Raw genomic sequence first — 20,150 nt, forward strand, 5'->3', positions numbered from 1 at the left:
TGAAATAGAGTGAAGTTCTGAGATGAGATTTCTTTTCTAATGAGATGGAATGACCATAAATGTGCCAAAATTTGTCTTTCTCTGGCAAATTTCTTAATGGAGCTAAATGGCACTCCCCTTGTGATGCATGAAGCACCAAAAATACATTTGACAAACTCAGCACCAACATTTCTTTTCAGAAATAATCATGTGGTTGCACAAAAAAGGGGGTGTGACCAGTTTTATGCAAACAACATTTTTTTCTATTGGGCTACAAATGCCAGTTGCATCACTTTGCAGAGGCGCATGCTAGCGACAGCAGGACAGGATGTAGACTTTAATAGTATCCTACTGTAGCTGATCTGGGCTCTGTACCACAAAACAGGTTCAACATCTTTCTGTTATTTGGATCCACTTACCCTAACATCGGGACATGAACATGATAAGGTAACCCAAGATTTATCAATCTAGCTGGGATAGGTTTAGCATGTGCTGGTAGCTGGTAAGTTGTGTGTAAGAAACTGTATTTATCACTGATCCTCATCGTTAGACCCTCTTGCACTCCACACACAGGGGGTCCTTCCAGGAATGGATTTTTCTAGGCAATTGATTGGTCAGTAAGAGGCGATTTCATACCTGCTGATCTTTAATCTCAAACCTATCATGCTCCAGAGCAGGTTAGGTTGGCAACATGTTACCATGACGATGTAACCCAGCAAGACGTGAACCACCTTGATAGTCCAGAAAACTCAGGTTTAAGATAGATTAGGCACATCCTGCTTCATAGGACAGGCTGTAGCGTTAGCTTGCTGCACCCTTGTTCTGACGGGCGGATGCAGGCAACAGAAGAAAAACAGTCCCTGCATGCCATCTCATATGCCATCTGTTGCAATATTTACAATATTAGACATATTTCTTCATTTCATATCTCAGCTTTAGTTAACGATTCTGATCTCCAGATGTTTGTGTGGGGAACTCACTCCGTGCTACTAGAATGAGCCATTTTCCTCCCTGCCATAACTTCGCTTGAGTAAATCTCATTTGTGCTATTTTTAATAACACCCCCTCTGACACATACAACAACTGTTCTGGTGCCACAGCCGCACCTACAACTCTGGCACCATCAGCAGTCGGTGACCGAGTATCGTATTCGCTTAACTCGGTCTTGGGATAAAGCTGTAAACGTTACACCTGCTCTGAGATCACTGTGCGGTTTGTGCTTCCTCACTTCAACATGCCAAAAGTCTGGACCCAAATCTGTGTTGTGGTGTGAGCAGAGAAGCAGATCTGTACTCGGTTTTAGCTGAAAGTAAGAACCACATGACTTCTTACCGAATCGAGCCTCTCCTCCTGGTGCAAAAACTGAGCAAGGTCCTCGGGGGTTGTACCCAGCATGCCTTGCTCCTGAAGGTACTGGATTCCTCTCTTTGGTTTCTTGTTAAACCTATGGAAGATCCAGAGAAGGACAACTTAATGAAGCTAATGCCACAGTTATCTGGAGGATAAAACGATTACTCCGTGAAAGCGGCACCCCTTACAGGTCGATGCCCTGCTCGATGATCTCCTTTTGCTGCTTGAGCACTTCAAACTGCTCTGGGTTGTCAGTACCAGACATCTGTGTGCTGTAGCTTCCGATACCGGATGAGGCTGTGGAGTCCAGAGAGTTAATGCTCCCATAGCGGTTTATGGTCTCCGGAGCCTTGGACTCTGTGCTTTCTTGTTCTGATGGTTTCTCTTGGCCTGAGGAGCAAAAAAGAAAGAAAAAAATACGCCAGATAAGACAACGCAGAAGGGATGACAGATAAGTGGAAATATATGATAATAACAGGAAAAAAAGACTCTACTGTTGCAACTCCCAGCAAACATCATAGAAGTGAGGCCTTTAATTGAAACTCTGGCACAAGCATGGCCTCAAGGCTTAAAAAAACAGCTAACTTAAAGCTAGTACTGCAGGAGACAAACTTCAGTCATTTAAAAGGGAGAAAACTGGACCAATGAAAATGACCCCAAGGTCTACTTAATGATTTTTTTTTGTTGTTGTTGGCAGGGAGGGTATGAATACAAGCGTTACTCGAATGCGTGCACAATTGCAGCTTAATGAATTCCAGAAACACACATTTATTCACACTGACATTCGGAGCAGGTGCAAGGCAGGAGGGAGGGGAGGGGTTTCTTTAGCCTGCTGGAGTAAGCTCAGGGATCTGCTGCTGCTGCTGCTGGAGCGAGTCCACGCTGTAAGACGGAGGGAGTCTGATTACCTATCGGAAACTCTTTAAAACATTCAGGACAAAGCCGCAGTAATGTGAGCTGGCAGTCTGTGTCCACTCCCTGGCTTACAGAACGGAGGGAAAACAACGGGGGAACACAAGCTGTGCGTCGGGGAACCACTTTATAACGTTTCCATCAAAACCAACCAGCAGCATTTTCAACTATTAGTAGTTGTGGTTAAATTCAAACACGGTTTTTGTTACAAATCTATGGGTGTAGCTGGGCAACAGGAAACTCTCAAACACAAGCTATGTAACGCAACATTAGTACAAAACTCCCTACGGACACAACGGGCGTAAAACGAGCGACACAAACACGTTCCAGCAAACACTCCATACTGCTCTACTGTTACCTGCTCTTGCTTTGAAGTCGTTCACAAAGGAGAGACAAGGGACAGTTTAAAAACAGTGGATGTGATATATTGTACTGCTATACTCTAAGACACTACACAATCCAATGCTTTGTAACCACAATTCATATTCCACATTGTAAGAAAACAGTGAAAACTTCTCTGTCTGAAATTCGGCGGCAGCCTGCAGGGCAAACGTAACATTCAAAATTCAAATACTAACCTATGAGTTCCTGCTAGATTGCTAATGAGGTGTCATAAGTTTTGAAATAGAAATAGCGCCACTGTGAGCGAACACAGCTGCCTATGCTGGTTTGCCCTGACAGCCCAGCCTGAGGCTAGCCCATGGGCTGTTCCAGAGGGCTTCTGGGATATCTTTCCAGTGCTTTCACGCAGCTGTACTCTTCCTTAGTTTGAGCAAACAACAGAAATCCTCCGATGTGCTGAAAACCCAAGGGCCAGTCTGACACTGAAGATATGCTCAGTATGTCATGGAGGTTTTTTTGTTCCCCCCCGCCTCAATCATGGCTCGGCCTAAGGTATCGTTCTTTTCAGGATTAAACCTCCTGGATTAGCCCGTCTGCACCGGCCTCTGGGCATTATCCCGCTGCTTCAAGCGGTGGGAGCCGAGCTGATGAACGTTTGCATTTCTTCTTAAGAGTTGTAGCTCTCCCAGATGAATGCCAGCTGTCCACCCTGCCTCTGATTGCAACTATGCTGATGGAGCTTTATTGCAAACCAGTAAAAACCTTTAAAAGCCTGAATTATGAAATTATTGCTAGAAATGTCTAAATTTTGTAAATAGGAGCGTTTATCAAACCATCTGGCAAATAAAATAAAAAATATTCAATCTTAAATAGCATATAAGTGTTTAATTAGCATCATATTTCCTACATCAGGTGGAGGATTGAAAAAGACGGCGGCTACAAGGCAAAAAATAAAATAAAGGTACCCATACACTTCCTTTTATTTAAGCTTTAATCATACATTCAAACCTCATTCTGAAGACTTCAGTAATATTACAGGCTTGTGTCAGGATGTATTCAATGTATGCAAATTAACCAAACAGTCTTCACTGTTATTTTTAAGGAATTACTACACTCTCCCCTGCAGTAACACATTGTTCTGTGTACAGCTAGCCTGTCTTGGATTGTTTCAAACTACCAGCCAAACACTGATCAGTGTGCAGAATAACAATGAAGAGAAAGGTTATGCCTTGTATTCAGATCAGGTCTGATGACTGCCAGACAGTTTTGATAAAAGACACGAGTGTCTCACCGAGGCTGGTCTGGGAATTGGGGTTGACGTATTGGTCTTTACTCCACTCCACCATACACTTCAGGATTGACACTAGACACTCAAGGCCTTTCTTTCTCAGGGTCAGCTCCTAGAAAAGCATCCCAACAATTTTTTTTAGCCCAAGATTGTGAATAATAGCAATAATAACTTTAAATTAAATAAATAAATAAAATCACCTGCTGGGGGGTTATCCCAAGCTCATGGCCTCCACGACCTTGTGCAATTTTCGAGAGGTCGTTGACCAGCCGTTCAAATATGTTAGCAGCATTCAAGTCACAGTCATAGTTCACGTAGATGTCCACCACACTCTGGGCGTCTGATGGGACAGATGGGAGCCAGGTAGAGTTTGGGAGTGAAAATGTGGAGGGTGAATCAATGGGCATACATATAAAGATAATAATTAATCATTAGATGAAACTGCAACTTTGTTAGGACAGTCACGTGAAAAAGGAAGCAGTTCATATGAGGTATTATTCAGCATTTCTGTACAGCTAAAAACTCCTTTGACAAATAGCAGATATATCTGCACCACATCTAAAGCCCCCATCAAAGTACTTCTATTTTCTAAATGACACAAAGAGAAGTGAAAATAGAGAGAGAAGCCAACCTGCACATATTCTAGTGAGGGTTTGTATGACCATCCATTTGTGGTCATAGGAGCTTGTGGACGTCTCAAGAATATACAGGAAAATCTCCTTGAAGAACACCTGTTGAGAGAGTTCATGTGACAGTGTAAACATGAATCACACACACAAGGAGAGGTGAAAACAACCTTCAGTTGCCTGCATAACCAAAAAAAAAAAGAAAGAAAAAAAAGAAAGAAAGCCCACACGCAACCCTCCAGAAGCAAAACACGATTCCCCTCGAGTGGATACAACAAATATAGCAGGTGGATGTCAAATGTTCGACAGTTACACTCAGAAGAATAAACTGTAAGCAGAGGAGGAAGAACGTTACAGCAGATATGGTAACAGCCCGTCAATATCTCTTACCACTGAAAGATGCTAGATATAAACATGAAAGATACACACATATACTGACAGGTCTTCACTGTAAAAACAAGTCGATCAAAATTATTTTCTCTTTTAAATGTGGCGCAATTAAACATATTTGTCCTTAGTTTCCCCTCATCGTTTAACACCTCGATTGTTCATTTCCTGTGTTGCCTACAAAGTGAACCAGCTGCCAGATGAACTAGTTGGCTGATGAACTAGCCAACTAGTTCATCAGCCAACTAGTTCATCGGGTTTTCCCTGCACATCTAAGTAAAAATATCACGAAGCAAATAAAAGAGAGAAAAAAAAATCCTAGCCTGACTCACCACGGGAAAAAAAATTGAATGACTTCTGGGTTCAAAACATTTCTTTGTACTACGTTCCAGAGGCTGTTAGCACAGAAACTGCTGCTTCTATGGCGATCCTTTCTGTCGATACCTTTTTGCTATAAACGGCACTTCTTTGAACTCCAAAAGTGAGACAATGCTCACAGATGTTAAAGCAGAAATAAACATTTATAGCCGGGGACAAAACGATTTGGGTCTCTAAAGCTAATTTTCCCTTCATCAGTAATGTACAAGGAGGATTTCTTTTATTACTCACACATTTACACCTAATAAGGATTTAAGTGTGCCGACACAGTTCGCTGCCTTCCTAGATGTTACCTTGGATCACTGAGCTGGACTTCATGATTGCATTTTTAATACAGTTGTCTGACAATAATGCATCTTACAAGTTTAATAGTAAGTAAGACCCCAAATAAGAGGGGCTGCATGTCTTTGTGATGAACCTCTAAGATCTATGGATGAAGCTTGCTGACAAAGAAAGGAGATATCAACTGAAAACTCTTCTTCTGTCACTTACATAATCAAGATAGCAACGACTGAAATACCAGACTTAATGCTTCCAATTGTGTTACCACAATCATCTTTTATATACAGTTTATGGTCAATACTTTCATAAACTATATGGACAAAAGCACTGGGTCACACCTACTGTTAGCCATGCAGTGTCCCTTTACAAACACAACTGAATACGACTGTGATGCCATAACAGAAAGGAAATGGAAGCATTTAGGAACCACAGCAACCAAGCCATGAAGTGGCAGACCATGTAAAGGTCCCCGAGTGCCGTCTCTGCTGACTCAATAACTGCAGAGCTCCTCTGGCATTAACATCAGCACAGAAACTGTGTGCTGGGAGCTTCACGGCATGGGTTTCTACGGCCTACAGCTCTTGTGTAGGAGACCCAGTGCTTTTGTCCAAACTTAAAGCAAATGTTTTACCTCGATTTGCATCTTGAGGTGTGTCTTGAAGTGAGAGAGGAGAGTGAGGAAAATGGAGAGAGACAGTTCGAAGACCTCAGGCACAGAGGAGACCCCATTCTTGGACAGAGCCACACACAGGTACTGCTTGATGGCGTTTATGAACATCTCGTTGGTCTTAAAGATGGGCCCGGCGTTTTGGAGGATGGACAGCAGCAGCTGGAGGGACAAGACCTTCGACCGCAACTCGTGGGACCTGAGACGAGGAGAGAAAAGAGGAAGTTAAAATTTTTGATGAAAGCAAAGGTAACATTTGATTCCCCTTCGGAAAGTTACAAAATTAAATGAATCCACAACAATAACATAAGCTTGTTATCATGAATTGACTGTCTCCTTTGAATAGAAAAGAGGGCTTAAATTAAAACACAGAAAGACACCCTGTCTAGTGGTTTGTTTGTGTGCACATATCGATGTGTGAAGCTTAACCTCCATATACCATTTTATAGATCCAAATCTGCAATAACGCTCAGCGCTGCATAAAACAACCAAAAAATTTATCTAATCATCTGCCCAAGGCTTTTAACCATGACATGTTTTTGTCACAAAATGCTCTTGGCAACCAAAAGAAAAAAAAAATCTCACTAAAACAAAGTACCTATAAGTGACATGATCTGTCCTTCAAGCAAAGTTATTCCACAAAGTGGGAAAAGTGTAACGCACAGTAAAACTAAATCATGCTGTATCTCTGCATCAGAGAGTTAAAAACTTCAACAGCCATCAGAGAAATGCACGGGCAACCAAATCAAAGCGCCCCTGCGCGTATAGCCTCAGCCCGTCTGAACTGTTTTCCTGCAGCAGCAGGACGAAACGAGTCAAAAATCACACTTTCAGCTACTTTATATTCTGGGTTTGGCTGCTTCTGTGCAATGTCTTCCATCTCTGGCAAGCAGACAAATTAGGATTTATGTGGCACAACAACAGGGTGCCTCTACTTCTCTTTCAATAGCCAAAAAATATGGAGCAAAGGAAAACATACTGCTTTATCGCCAACCAGATTGTTGTGAAGAAACAAATGCAATGTTAGTACAATGCAAGAAAACTACAACGTTAAAAGCATTAAAATAAGAAAGAAAAATGCAGGGTTAAGACAGCTGGCCTCCGTTTTCATACCCAAAGACTACATCCGCCTTTATTTTAAGTTTATCCCCCTCAGGATATCCAGAAAGAGTAGTTAGCACATTGGTGGTTAGCAAATCTAGAATAAAAATCAAGTATTTCTTCAAATTTACAAAAATAATAAAACAAAGTAGTTTTCGATGGTGATAATGATAATAATAAAGCCACACTTTCGCCTGTGTGCTCCCTCATGACAGAGTGACAAAGTGTGACTCATGAGGCAGAACAGCCTTGTTAGGAAGGTAAAAGGTTTCTGTCTGGCACTGACACGGTACATCAGTGCTGAGGTAACTGACGTGGCCTTCATTAGACACAGACACACACACAAATGGGCACAAACACAGAAACACCATTCTTTCTTTTGAATTTTTTAACATTTTCATTAAAAAGCTATTGAGCAAAGGACTGAGATTGCAGTTCATTTCACCGGTTTAAAGTAAAATAAAAGTGACAGATGATTAAATAAACGGAACAGTAAACAAACCACCCAGCAGAGCCTGAATTGAGTTTCACAAAGAAACCAGATGCGGGAAATCCAGTTTCTCAAAAGCTATAGCCATCAGGTCAAGCCAATCACATGCCTCTTTTTGGAAAACCAGAGATGGGTCAGAAGAAATATTACATGAAGGCACAAATCTAATTATACTTTTCTGCTGTTAAAAAAGGGAAGCAGTTAAAATGGGATGAAACCAGGAAGTGATTCAGAAAATGCTGAGTGATGGCTCATTGTCTGCCCTATCATCATGTATCAGAACACTGCAGTTATCATGGGAGCGATCCTCATTTTAAACCATGACTCACGTTTGTGCGTGTCTATCCCAAAGATGAAACCAAATAAAAATTGAAGCTTTTCATTGGGGGCTTTACTAGAAGCACAATACATCACTAATTTATTTTATTAGCAAGCAAAGGTTTTCGAAGGAGAATGTCAGCTGGAAAGCATCCAAATAAAACAGATTTTCCACATTCTTTTAGATAACCACATTAAAAATGTCATTTATTTCTCAATAAATATCAGTAATATGTTCCTCCACTGCAAACTAAGTAATCAAGATTGGGATACAGCAATGAACTGATAGCAAGTAAGTCCAAAACTATTTGGATAATTCATTATTTCAGTTGTTTAGCAGCAAAAATATTTTACAGTTAGGTCTTACAGTTAATCACTTAGTCATCCATCCATCAGTAGAAGTCGAAGCAAAGACCCAAAGATTTTCCTCAAACTGACCACCTCCCCTCTTAGGTCTACAGGGGGACACCAACGCGCTCCCAAGTCAGAGATATAATCTCTCAAGTGTGCTGGCTCTGTCCTGAGGTCTCTTCCTGGCAGGACATACCCCAAACACCTCACCTAGGAAGTGCAGTGCCACAAGGCCCAGCCGTCCAACCGACAGGAGGGGCTGAAGGGGTTTGGTGCTATGTGGACTGAGGTGGAGGCCTTTGCCGTCCGATCCTCAGTTATTAAACCTGACTTCAAATAAGTGAAACCTCAAATGCCTTCCCGACATAATTTAAGAGAGTCTGCTTGATTGGTTTTCACAGGCATGAAACCAAACAAAAGTCATTTTATGTATTTTTTACTGCTGTGTCTAAAGCTCAGTATCAGGCTGCTATCACACCTTTCTCTCCTAACACAGCATATTTCTCTCACTTTTTTTGCATAAGTCAAAGGAGTCGAAAATATTAACCAGAAACAGACGAACCAAATAACACACAAGAGCAGTCATTATGTTTAATTTGTATCCTTACTTCGGATCAGGTGGCCCATCTGATAGCGGTTTCATTGACAGCTTGCAGAGCGAGCGAAAGACAAGAAAGGCATCTTTCTGGAGGATGTGGGAGAATTTAGCACCTGGCGGCTGGCCCGGTGCTGCTCCTGATTCCTGCAGACAAACCAGAGAAACAAAAATACTTTTAAAAAATGCCACTTTCACTCTTTATATCCTGTTGAGTGCTTAACATAAACTGTGTGTGATTGTGAGCTTCCAAATCTATTAGATTTCTTTAACAGCAATCACTGAGGAGTGCAATCCTGCATAATTGGTCACATACAGCTGAATGGAAAAATTGTAACTACATAAGAATTGTAGAAAATAGCTATTTTAGCTTAATTTAAAAAAACAAAACAGGTATTCAAAGTGTGTGTGACATGTCTTTCATCATGCTTTTGATTCAAATAGGGTAACATAAAGGTTCACAGTCAAAGCTCTGATCATTTGCAGGTGATGTTAATTTGACATAAAGTAAGCAAGCTGCGTTTCCTGGTACCTGAGTGTCGTTGGATGAGAGGGAGAGTCTGTCATCAGGCAGGGAGGGGGTGAAGCTGGCAGAAATAGGTGTGCCGGGGATGCCGTTGGCATGGACGTGCTCGCTGTCGCTACCCACAGTGCCCTCATCCTCCAGGGAGCTCTGGGTGCCCTCTGTTGCCGCTTCTGCAGGCTCTGACTCTGCTGGCTCCCCCTCGCCACCAGACTCCTTGGTGTCAGAGCACAGGTTTGCTGGGTCCAGGCAGTGGCCTGCAGGGTGGAGTTGAATTGAGAGGCGTGATACACTAATCTGTAATTTTTAAACACCTTAAAATGATCTACAAAAAGCACACAATTTGTTTTTTATGACGAGAAAAGCATTCTAGACTTTGTACTTGATCAGGTCGTCAAACTAAGAAAGAAGACGGCTCTGGAACATTAACGCCATCTTTCATCTGAGGTTAGCAAAGCAAAGAACTATTCTTCTGTGTGCTCAAAGAAATTTTTTTAGGTTTTTAAGCTTTTGCCCACAAAGAAAGAGCTCTTTGCTTTTTCCATACACCTCCACGAATTAGCCGTGGAAGCGTTGGGAGGAGAAATTATAAGATAACACTCTTCTAACTCGCTAAGTCTGGGGTAAGCTTTGCATAATGGCTGCAAATCTGCACAGGTTTTTGAGAATTTAAAGATCTCCTACTCCGACAGCAAACTGAAATCTACTTTCAGGAGTTGGCCTCAATAAAGAGCAGCTGGTTGCAGTTGCTTGAATTTACTCTTCAGTCAGCCATTTTTCTCATGACGCAATTAACCACTGCCTTTAAAAATAAAACACAGATTTAAGCAAACAAGCAAAAAGAAATCTCACCTCCTGCAACAGTATTGACCACCTCTTGCAGAATACTCTGGACAATTTCCTGGGCTTTCTCCTCATAGTTTGGGGTCTCCCTGTCCTCGTCCTCAGCTGCCTCTGCATGCTTCTGGGCTGCTGCGCCTAAATAAAAACATGTAAAGTCTGAGTGTACGCCTTGATACATTGTACATGCAGTCCTGTGAAAAAGAAAGTTCTGTATAGAGTCCCGTGCAAAGCTAGAGGCTGGAAAAAATGGCTTTATTAGTCTCTCACATTATTGTGGAAGAATTTTGGCCCACTCTTCTTAAAAACATTGCTTCAGTTTATGGAGGTTTGCAGGAATTTGTTTATGCACAGCTCTCTGAAGGTCTCACCACAGCATGTGAGTCAGGCTGAGGTCTGGACACCTTGATTCTTTTCTTCTTCGGTCATTTTGTTGTAGATTTGCTGCTGCATCCAAATCATAGGCCGCCACAGGACTGCCTAGAGATCTTTTAAAACCGCGTGTGGAGTGCAGTAAAAGGGGCCAGCATGCAAAAAGTTACAATGTCACTAAAAAACATTTTTTATTCTCCTCTTCAGATTCTACAGTAGTTCCCTCATTAAAGGAGCTTCTGCAACACTGTCTGTAGTATCAAATATCAGCAACAGAAAACGCTGGTTCTTGCAGTTTTTTAAAATTATTACACCAAACTGCACAGCATTTTAAGCACGAGGCTTTTACAGTGTGCATTCAAGGTGCTGTTGACTCTGGACAAGTTGATACAACTCAAACGACATGCAACGTGCTCTTGAACGTTACGCAGTGTGCCTGATATATTTAAAGCGACTGTTAAGCAGCACTTAGCTGTGAGAGAGTTGATCGCTTTAGTGGCCAAACATGGTATTTAGTGGCACAGGGAGAGATTAAAACTTAAAAAAACAAAAAACAAAAAAGCAAGATAATGGGTTCATAATCAGGGAAGAGATATTTTGTGATTGTCCGTGTCTACTGACACAGAAAGAGAACCAAACAAACTCTGTGTGCAGCCTTACTTTCTGCTGCTGCAGTGGCTTGGTCTGCCTCGGTTTGTTCACTTTCAGCCACGCAGAACTCTGAACCGTTTTCTGGGTCTGGGTTCTCTCCCTTCTCCTCCTGCTCCCTCTGCTCCTCCTGCTCTTTGGGGGCAGACCTGCCGCTGCTCTCCGGGGCCGGTGTCGAGGGCGTCGATGGGGTGGACGGGGTGGTGATGCTGGGAGTCGGAGGGGTGAGGGGCCCGTTGGCCTCCCGTGTCGGACCCTTCGCCGGCGAGTGAATGTGGGTCTGGTGCTGGGCGGAGTCTGGCTCGGTGTGCTGAGTGACTGGGGAGTGCTGCCTGTGCCGCTCTCTCTCCAGCTGTTTTGCTTCTTGCAGCTGTAAGCAGGGGTGGGGCCCACACACACACACACACACACAAAAAAAAAAAAAACAGCAAAGCAAAGCACACATAGACAGATAAAGCATGCAAAGAACAGCAAAAGCATCATAGAAGACAGACGCATGCAACACACAGACACACAGAGAAAAAAAGCAAAGGTTAAGCAAATAAACAAACTCATCAACAATTACAAGTCTGATCAGCTTGTCTAGATTCCCTGAAGACTCACTGAGCCACAACACTCCCAGATGTCAAAACAGAGAACAAAAGATGACTACAGATTGTAGTTTTCTTTTTTTAAGTACAAAAAAAAAGCAGTACAGTTTGCCAGCATACATCAGATGTGTGTTCTTATGGAGATGCGTATGAAAATGCACGCACTGAGAAGAAAGACATGCCATTAAAAAAAAACAGCAATGAGACAAACTTCGAGGAATCGGTTCATGCTGGCCCGTGTGAACGGGGTCTACTCTAACCCCCTGGTGCTGCAAAGTATTTCTGGTGGAAAAATGGCTGTCCCGGCTGATATGTCACAGCTGGCATGTGCAACCGCTGCTTCTGACGGGGAGCGCCACAAAGTGTTGCCATGCTTTAGCCGGGCAGGGCACAGGCCAAAAGTGGGTCATAAATCATTTGCACATGCTCATAATGTAATCAAAAAAAACATTTCATGTTTGTGAAAGTTGTGCTGATTGCATTCTGGAAAAGGCTTCTGAGAAAACAAAGAGATATTTAAGAAAAAAAAACAGTTTAACACTTCAGTGCTTGACAGCAAACACAAATCCGTACGAGGAAAAAACATAACTACGAGCAGCGGAGATTCTCTCAGCCGAGCTAAATTAACAACAACCCAACGCTGCATTTTGCCATCTGAGCGTGCGTGTGATGATTTGCCGACAATAAAGGTTAAAAGGCAAATTACAGACTCAAGAGTCAAAGAGGAGAGGCGCAGCAGCTTGAAGGGGGGGACGTGGGTTACAGATGAAAACACAACTAGTGTGACACATTTACCAAACAATGGTGATCTTTCGAGCGACGGCGGACTCTCTTTCGAATTCAGAGCTTTAATTAGAAGAACAAATGAGCCAAAATGAATCTGTTTCAATGAATTAGCCTGTCTCGTTTCCATTACTAGCCATAAGACATAATTACACTATCAGTATTATGACATTCAATCATTTGATTTTTTTGAATTCTTACAAAGCAAACCAAAAACTGACTCCTCTCATTAAACTCGTTGTGTCTTACTCTCAAATCAACACTCTCGATAATTAAACCAGACTGCTGATCTTCTCGCATTAAATGTAATCGAATAGATTCAGTGACACGGCATTGCGAGTGAAACGATTAGTATTGAATACGAGTGATGGTAGCGGGACAGGACGAAGGCGCATCGACTGGGAGGGTTGGGCGAAGCGACGCAGACAAACTAAGCTCATTATTTAAATGCCACCTCAGTCGGATAGTGAAGGCTGCACATGAGCGCGTTTCTGTGCCTGTGATCACAGCGTGCAGAGTACTTCTACACACAGACACACAAAGTGGATCTCCCTGTGCAGCAGCAGCAGCAGCACTACGCAGGCAGTGACAGCACAACAATAGGCCTCTGCCTCAAAGTCTGCCTCGTCTACCGACTCCTGCCTCGCATTTCTCCGTCTGACTCGGTATCAATGGCTCATTGTTCTGAAAGCCCTCTCAAGAAGCAAAGCATAAGAAAACTCGTCAGGAATGAGACGGGCGCAGCTGACCTGCTTGTACAGCGTTTACCACGCCCAGGTGCGACTGTAAACTAAAATGTAAACTGGTGCGGGAGGAAAGCGAGATGATTTGTAGGCAAGTCAACAGAAGCCACAGCAAGCATACGGTGGAAGAAGTGCACAGCATACCTGCTCCTGTGCGGTGCAGGAGCAAAAAGGAGGAGAGAACGGATGAGTGCATGAATGGATGAGTGAGGGAAGGAAAAAAAAAAGCTCTAATGCGCAAACACAGATGCACAGAGAAGAGTTTAGAAGAGGTCGGATCAGGCATGTCACGGCAGTCCTGCACGCTTTACCTGGCGGTCACGCTTTCTGGAGGCCAGAGACCAAGATAGCCTGTGATTTGTAAGCTATGTGTCCAAAAGGAAAGGAAGGAGGCAGGTGAGGAAGGGGGGAAAAAGTGTCATTCAAAAAGAAAAAGATGACATTAGAGCAAGCTTTTTTTTTCCCAATAACTAAAATGTCCCTCTGGACACAAAGCAAACAGCAGATTTTAATTAAATCTGGTGGCTCGAGTAAACCAGCCACAGAAAGCAAAGACATTATTTCCAATCCACTCTGACTCCAGATTTGACTGCAGCATAGATTTGTTTAGGCTAGCGCTATAATTTATTTAATACTTCTATTAGCTTCACTGGCTTTTATGCATTAGTGACAGCATCAGTGATTCAGACAGCCGCTCCAAAGATGAGCTGTCCATGGTGTCTCTACATAAACAGAATTCTGTGCGATTCAGTGTTTACAGAGGCTTCGAACATACTGCTTGGTTCTCCATGCGTGCGAAGATAACGTTGAGCATCTGTGTGAGCGTGGCCTTGGCTGTGGTCTGATTGATGAGGTTCTTGCTGGCCAGGTAGATGTTGTAACAGGTGCGGACGGCCTGCAGAACAGTACCCTCGTGGATTTCTATATGCTGAGACGTCACCGCTGTCAAGAGAGCCTGAAAGGAAAGACCAAAAACTACCATTAACTGCTGACGCAGGACGAGAAAAAGCCGAGAATCGCAGCTGCGCAAAAAAAACAACAGCCAAACACTGATGCAGTCAAGAACAGCCGGACATTTCAGCAAACTTCCTGCATTTGAAATCTTAAATGCAAATATCTCTCAAAAGTATAGGGCTGTGCGATATGACCAAAATCTCATATCCCGATATAAGACATTTATCGTCCTGACAACGATATAAATGACAAAAATTTAACATTTTTCTGTACATTCTGTGAATCTCGGGCAGCTCGACTTGCGTTTAGTGTTTCCAGCTGGGCGTCGTGTACCTGGAGTCGAATGTTTTAACCGATGCATGAAACTACACATTTTTAGACATAGGTTTTAACGGCCGCCGTTTTCTTTGTGAGTATTTATTTCACGGCGTGCTGCGGGGAAAAGCCTGTTCTAACGTTTGAGTCTAAGGTTTATTTTTTAGCACCTGACGGCTCTTTTTTGCTTCTCATCCGTAAACACCCTGCATACTCATTCACATGATTCAGTTTATTTTGAAAAGTCTCAACAGGATCTTGAGCTTTATTGTGAAAGGTTTACGTGGAAAACAAACAAGCGGACAGCGGAGCCATGCGATGGTTTTACCATCGTTGTTGCTAACGACAACACTTAAAAACAGGCGCTTGTCCGTCCGTAGTGTGGTTATATTAAATATAAGAGAACGAGAGAACTTTAAGAAATTAATATAGCCACTACAGTGACCGTCAAAACGATGAAAAAATATTGCTGTAAACAGTTTATTTTGCAACACCACGAAACAAACGATAGCGTAAAATGAAACGATAGACGTTTTTATATCGTCATCCCATATATATCGTTATATCGAACAGCCCTACAAAAGTATGTCATAAAATGTAGTTTATTGAACTTTTTCTGATGCACAAACTTCAAATAAACTCATAACCTCACAGCTACGAGGGAGGAATCCCCGCTCACAGACCCAAATAGGGTCACTCACAGGTGTAAAAAAGGGGATTAGCCATGAAGCTAAGTGAAAGTCTTTAAAACCAAAGTCACTTTGGCTTTGTCCATTTTTATATAGTCTATCAGGAGAACAACACAATACACCACAAAGCAGGGACAGCAAGTTATTAACAATAAATATAAAACAGATTCACAACCAGTGTTGGGTGTAACGCGTTACTGTAATTAATAATTTTTAGGTATTTTAATTACAGTTACTTACAATGTACTTGCGTTACATTGTAAAATAATTAAACTCGCTGAATATCATTATTTAATTTCAATAATTTGTTTTCTAAACGTAGAAGCAAACTCTGCCGCTTTAACATCGCTGTAGTGCAGGTGCACGTCATTTCGCGCCAGTTTGCAGCATAGTCGTATTCTAAAGCGGAAGCTGTCGGAGTCGGCTGAAGCGAGTGGCTGTTTTATGAAATGGACATATTCCCGACTCTTCACTTTTCTGAATCAAGCAGACAAGAACATTAGAGTAATATGTAAAAACTATCGGCCGCTGGTAATAGCATGAGTACTCTACTGAAGCGCCTGACACGAGAGCATAGACGAACACTTCTGAGGGATCCTTGTTCATCATCCATGGATAACACCGCGGCAACTCCTGCTAAGCAGGCAAAACTTGATTTTACTTCAGCAACACAGAAAGCGTCTGAAGGTGAGCTTAAAAAAATAATTGCAGGCTACATTGTGGAAGAGATGCTACCGCTGCGTACTGTAGAGTCTCCGTCTTTAAAAAAAAAAATTTATTATTTAAAGAGTTTAATTTCTATTGTTTGTCCACTCAAGGTTTATAGGGATTTTAAGAAGTATTTAGTTAAATTACTTATTGAGTAATTAAGTTACTTTTCAGACACAGTAATTAGATAAGTATTTTAAATACAATATTGACTAAGTAATTAGTAATTAATTACTTTTTTAAAGTAACTTACCCAACACTGTTCACAACTAATATTGAAACTTAAATAGTTGCCACTATCATTGACTTTGTCAGGTAAAAGTCTCCGAGATAAAATGAAAAAAATTCAAGTAATCATATTTACAATATAATTACAGATTGTTTTTCAAATGACATACATATTAATAAGGTAAAATAATATTTGTATTATTCAACAGTCCAGCAGGATTATCTGCTGCAGCCACAAACAGCAGTATTATTAAAGATTACTGCAGATCAAAGCCACATAAAGACACAGATGTGGTCTTTTAAGGAATGACTGTCGGCTAATTAAATTCTCTAAAGTGTGTATTGAGCGTGTCTGCGACAAGCTGTGATATGTCAGAAGACGGGGACGGCAGCACACCTTAATAATCTGTAGCTGCACGCCCTCATCAGTCTGAGGTCCTTGAAAACAAGCGCAGATGGTCTCGATGATCCTGTCGATGAGCTTCTTGCCCGGAGCCGTGCTGTCCGGGGCGCTGCCCGTCAGGTGGCCATACGCTATCAGCTTCTAAAAGTCACACGAACATGCAGACGTAAACACACATATGCAAAAACAACTAAACGACCTGGTAGCATGGAATTAAAAGAACTTATTTTTCTTCAAAGACATCCAAAGATAGAGTAAAGGCAGAGCCCAGCACACAGTTCGCTACCATAAAGTAACACTCGTGCAACCACTTGGGGGTCTGCGGTGTGACTTGTCCCGCCACTGACCTGTAAACAGTCGAGCGAGGTGATGACGATGCGGGGACATTTGGATTGACATGCCAGCTCAAACGGCAAGAAGTACTTGTCGGCTTCAATGAAGTTGGTCTTTGATTTGATTGGCGGTAAAGTGCTGGAACCTGATTTGCCATCTCCACCGGGTGGACTGGGGAGGGAAGGAAAATAAATACATTTTTAAAAAGAGGAAGAAAGGGACAGAGGCTGTGAGATAAACACTGTGACTCCGTGGTCCTGTCTGTCATCTGGAGTCACAAGAAAAGAAACGGGGCATAAAAATCAGCATGACACACTAACACTTTTGTTGACATCCAAGCCTGAAACAAACACGAAAAAGCGCTGGGGATGGCGTGCTTCACTATAAAGAACAACCTCTGCTCTCCACAGCTGGAGCAGGACATCAAACAAGCTAAACCAAAGAAGACCTTGTGCTTTATCCTGTTCCTGAGGGGGAAAATGAATAGTAAGAACAGTTTTATTACACTGAATTTAATGTAGTGCCTGGGGTAGTAATCCCAGAGGTTTTGTAATTCAAGCTTTGCCATGGGTCCATGCTGATAAAGCATCTCCTCCTGCACGACTGGTAACTGCACAGCTATTTTTTCAGAATTTTTAAAAGACCGGAGACAGCCTTAAAATATAGACCATCGCTTTCAGCAGCCATGTCTTTACAGCATCCCTAAGCACTACCACCACACCCAGACTGCACAAGCTGGAAGAGGAGAAGAACAGAGAAAGGGAGGGAGACGGCTAGCGGTGGAGGGGGCTGCATTGTTTATGTCTTGGCAACAGAAAAAGGACGAGTTCAGCTCTTTTTTAGAGGGACGACCACGCCGAGCATAGAAGGGCACAATCAGAGACAGAGAAAGAAGCGAGGACGGATCACTTGTACAAGAAGAGAAGAGGGAAAAAATTATTCACAGCCAGTTAAAAACGAAAGAGGCATCAAGCAGCATGAATTCACCAGGAAAATGAGGGTGCTCAGAGAAGAGCAGAAGAAGGGAGAACGCTTAGAGGGCTGAAAAGAAATATAATATAAGTTGTCTGAAAGCAGCCGAGGAAATGGGTATTAATTACCACAAATTAAAGATGATTGGACAGGGAAGGAGCTACAAATATCGAGCATAAAAATGGAAAACATGAACCCGTTTACCAGGCTTACAGTCTTCTTCAAAAACATTGTGGACAACAACATTAAAATGATTAAAAAGATCTTTGCTATGATTCAGCAAAAGCATCCACTCTGTCAGCTTATTACTGGTCTGACCCAGTCTCCATTTCTCTCTCAGCTATTATGTTGTGGATCTGCAGGGAGCTCGTCTCCGCTGGTTTATTCCTGAACTCCCTGCTTAATGTCACCTGGCCTGCTCAGCCCTTTATTATAAGCCCAATGTCAGGCTCAGGCTGCTTATAAAACATAAACACTATAAAACTGAGTTCTAGTCAGACAGCACAGCCAGCACATCCTGCAGCTAACAGCATGTAACTGGTCTGGCAAGAGACAACACGTGTGTGGCAAAGCATGATTTAATATCAGTGTTATTACATGTAACTGAATACTGCATTAGATTAAATGCTGAAGTCAAAGGTTCATCTTTATCTTGGAAACAAGCGCTTAAAAATCCTTACTGGAGCCATGTTTCCTTACAAGCTCTCAATCACGTCACATGTGCTTTCATTAGCAGCTGCACTTTGCTTTTAGTTTCACAGAAAGCTTATCTAATTTCCTTGCAAAGAAAACAAAAAGAATCCATAGAATTTATCTTATTGTGTACTACTTCAGGACTTCAGGGCTGCCGGTTGGTCAAATCTGTCACCTTTGGACAGAACCAGAGCGTTTCCTCCATCTTTATCCTGAGCTAATCTCTACAAAGATACATCAGCATTTAAATAAGCACAGTTCTCAGACGAGGGACAGAAAATCGGGTGCTGGAAGCTTTCAGTCTGTTTGCATTACGTGTTGTGTTGGCCGATCATACAGCAGGCTTTGGCCTGTGTGCAGGTAAACAGTCTGTGTTTTGGCAAATGCAATCCCCATTTTGCTTTTTCACACCGACTCCAAACCAGTGTCCATTTCCTGATGACAACTTAACTTTATGAGCTTTTTTAAAAATTTATTGACATTCTTAAAGAAAGACCTGTGCACAAAACAGGAAGTCTTAAAGCGTCAGAACGCTGGCTGTTGTTTCTAGATGCTACGCCATATGGACAAAAAAGTATTAGGACACACCTCGTTGCCACAGGTTTATAAAAAAAAAATCAAAATAACAGTCAAGCAATTCGCCATGCAGTCTGCCTTCACAAGCACTTGTAAAAGAATGGGTCCCTCTAAAGAGCATAGTAGTGTAACAGGATGCTACTGTTGCAACAAGGCAGTTTGTGCAATTTCTTTCCGACTAGTTCAACTGCAAGTGGTATTATTACAAAGTGAAAGGCATTAGGAACACAGCAGCTCAAAGTTACAAAGCTGGGTCGCTGCGTGCTGAGACACATAATGCGTATAAGTCGCCAACCCCCTGCTGACTCTATACCCACAGAGCTCCAGTCCTCCTCTGACATTAACATCCGCACAAAAGCTGTGTACTGGGAGCTTCATAGCATGGGTTACCATGGCTGAGCAGCTTGGATGTGTTAACTGTATTATCAAAGTATAGCAGACGGGAAGACCAAAAGCTGGATCTAGTCTTGCAGATTAATGCGTTATCGACGCTGTAACTTTTGGCAAGAATGTAATTTTAAAGTCACTTACTTGAAACCAAGATACAGAACAAGTCCTGAGAATATTGGAAAGTATCAATGTTTAGTGGTCCCAGAAAACTGAGAAAACCTAATTCATGTAAACTCATGTAAACTGTACCGAGTGCAGGTCACCTTGTAGAGCTTAAATGTTTTATCTTTCAGGCCTTTATGTGGTGTGGTAGTTAACTGATAA

At 42.2% G+C, this 20,150-nt stretch overlaps 1 protein-coding gene across 2 annotated transcripts in view; it reads right to left on the reverse strand.

Annotated features, from left to right (window-relative positions):
* The window catches only part of arfgef1 (ADP-ribosylation factor guanine nucleotide-exchange factor 1 (brefeldin A-inhibited)), a 53,578-nt gene that overhangs the window by 13,683 nt on the left and 19,745 nt on the right, over positions 1 to 20,150 (reverse strand). Inside the window, exons 3-16 of one of the 2 annotated variants that reach the window (XM_063483716.1) lie at positions 17,210 to 17,366; positions 16,857 to 17,003; positions 14,341 to 14,520; positions 13,877 to 13,930; positions 11,462 to 11,819; positions 10,442 to 10,567; positions 9,599 to 9,846; positions 9,080 to 9,213; positions 6,176 to 6,410; positions 4,503 to 4,602; positions 4,072 to 4,211; positions 3,875 to 3,983; positions 1,518 to 1,719; positions 1,312 to 1,423 (exon numbers count right to left, since the gene is read on the reverse strand). In XM_063483716.1, the coding sequence (XP_063339786.1) occupies positions 1,312 to 1,423; positions 1,518 to 1,719; positions 3,875 to 3,983; positions 4,072 to 4,211; positions 4,503 to 4,602; positions 6,176 to 6,410; positions 9,080 to 9,213; positions 9,599 to 9,846; positions 10,442 to 10,567; positions 11,462 to 11,819; positions 13,877 to 13,930; positions 14,341 to 14,520; positions 16,857 to 17,003; positions 17,210 to 17,366 (2,302 nt within the window). The remainder of the gene's footprint in view (positions 1 to 1,311; positions 1,424 to 1,517; positions 1,720 to 3,874; positions 3,984 to 4,071; positions 4,212 to 4,502; positions 4,603 to 6,175; positions 6,411 to 9,079; positions 9,214 to 9,598; positions 9,847 to 10,441; positions 10,568 to 11,461; positions 11,820 to 13,876; positions 13,931 to 14,340; positions 14,521 to 16,856; positions 17,004 to 17,209; positions 17,367 to 20,150) is intronic. The other variant, XM_063483717.1, reaches the window with a different exon arrangement.

Source organism: Pelmatolapia mariae, linkage group LG9, assembly GCF_036321145.2.
Source record: "Pelmatolapia mariae isolate MD_Pm_ZW linkage group LG9, Pm_UMD_F_2, whole genome shotgun sequence".
Lineage (NCBI taxonomy): Eukaryota > Metazoa > Chordata > Actinopteri > Cichliformes > Cichlidae > Pelmatolapia > Pelmatolapia mariae.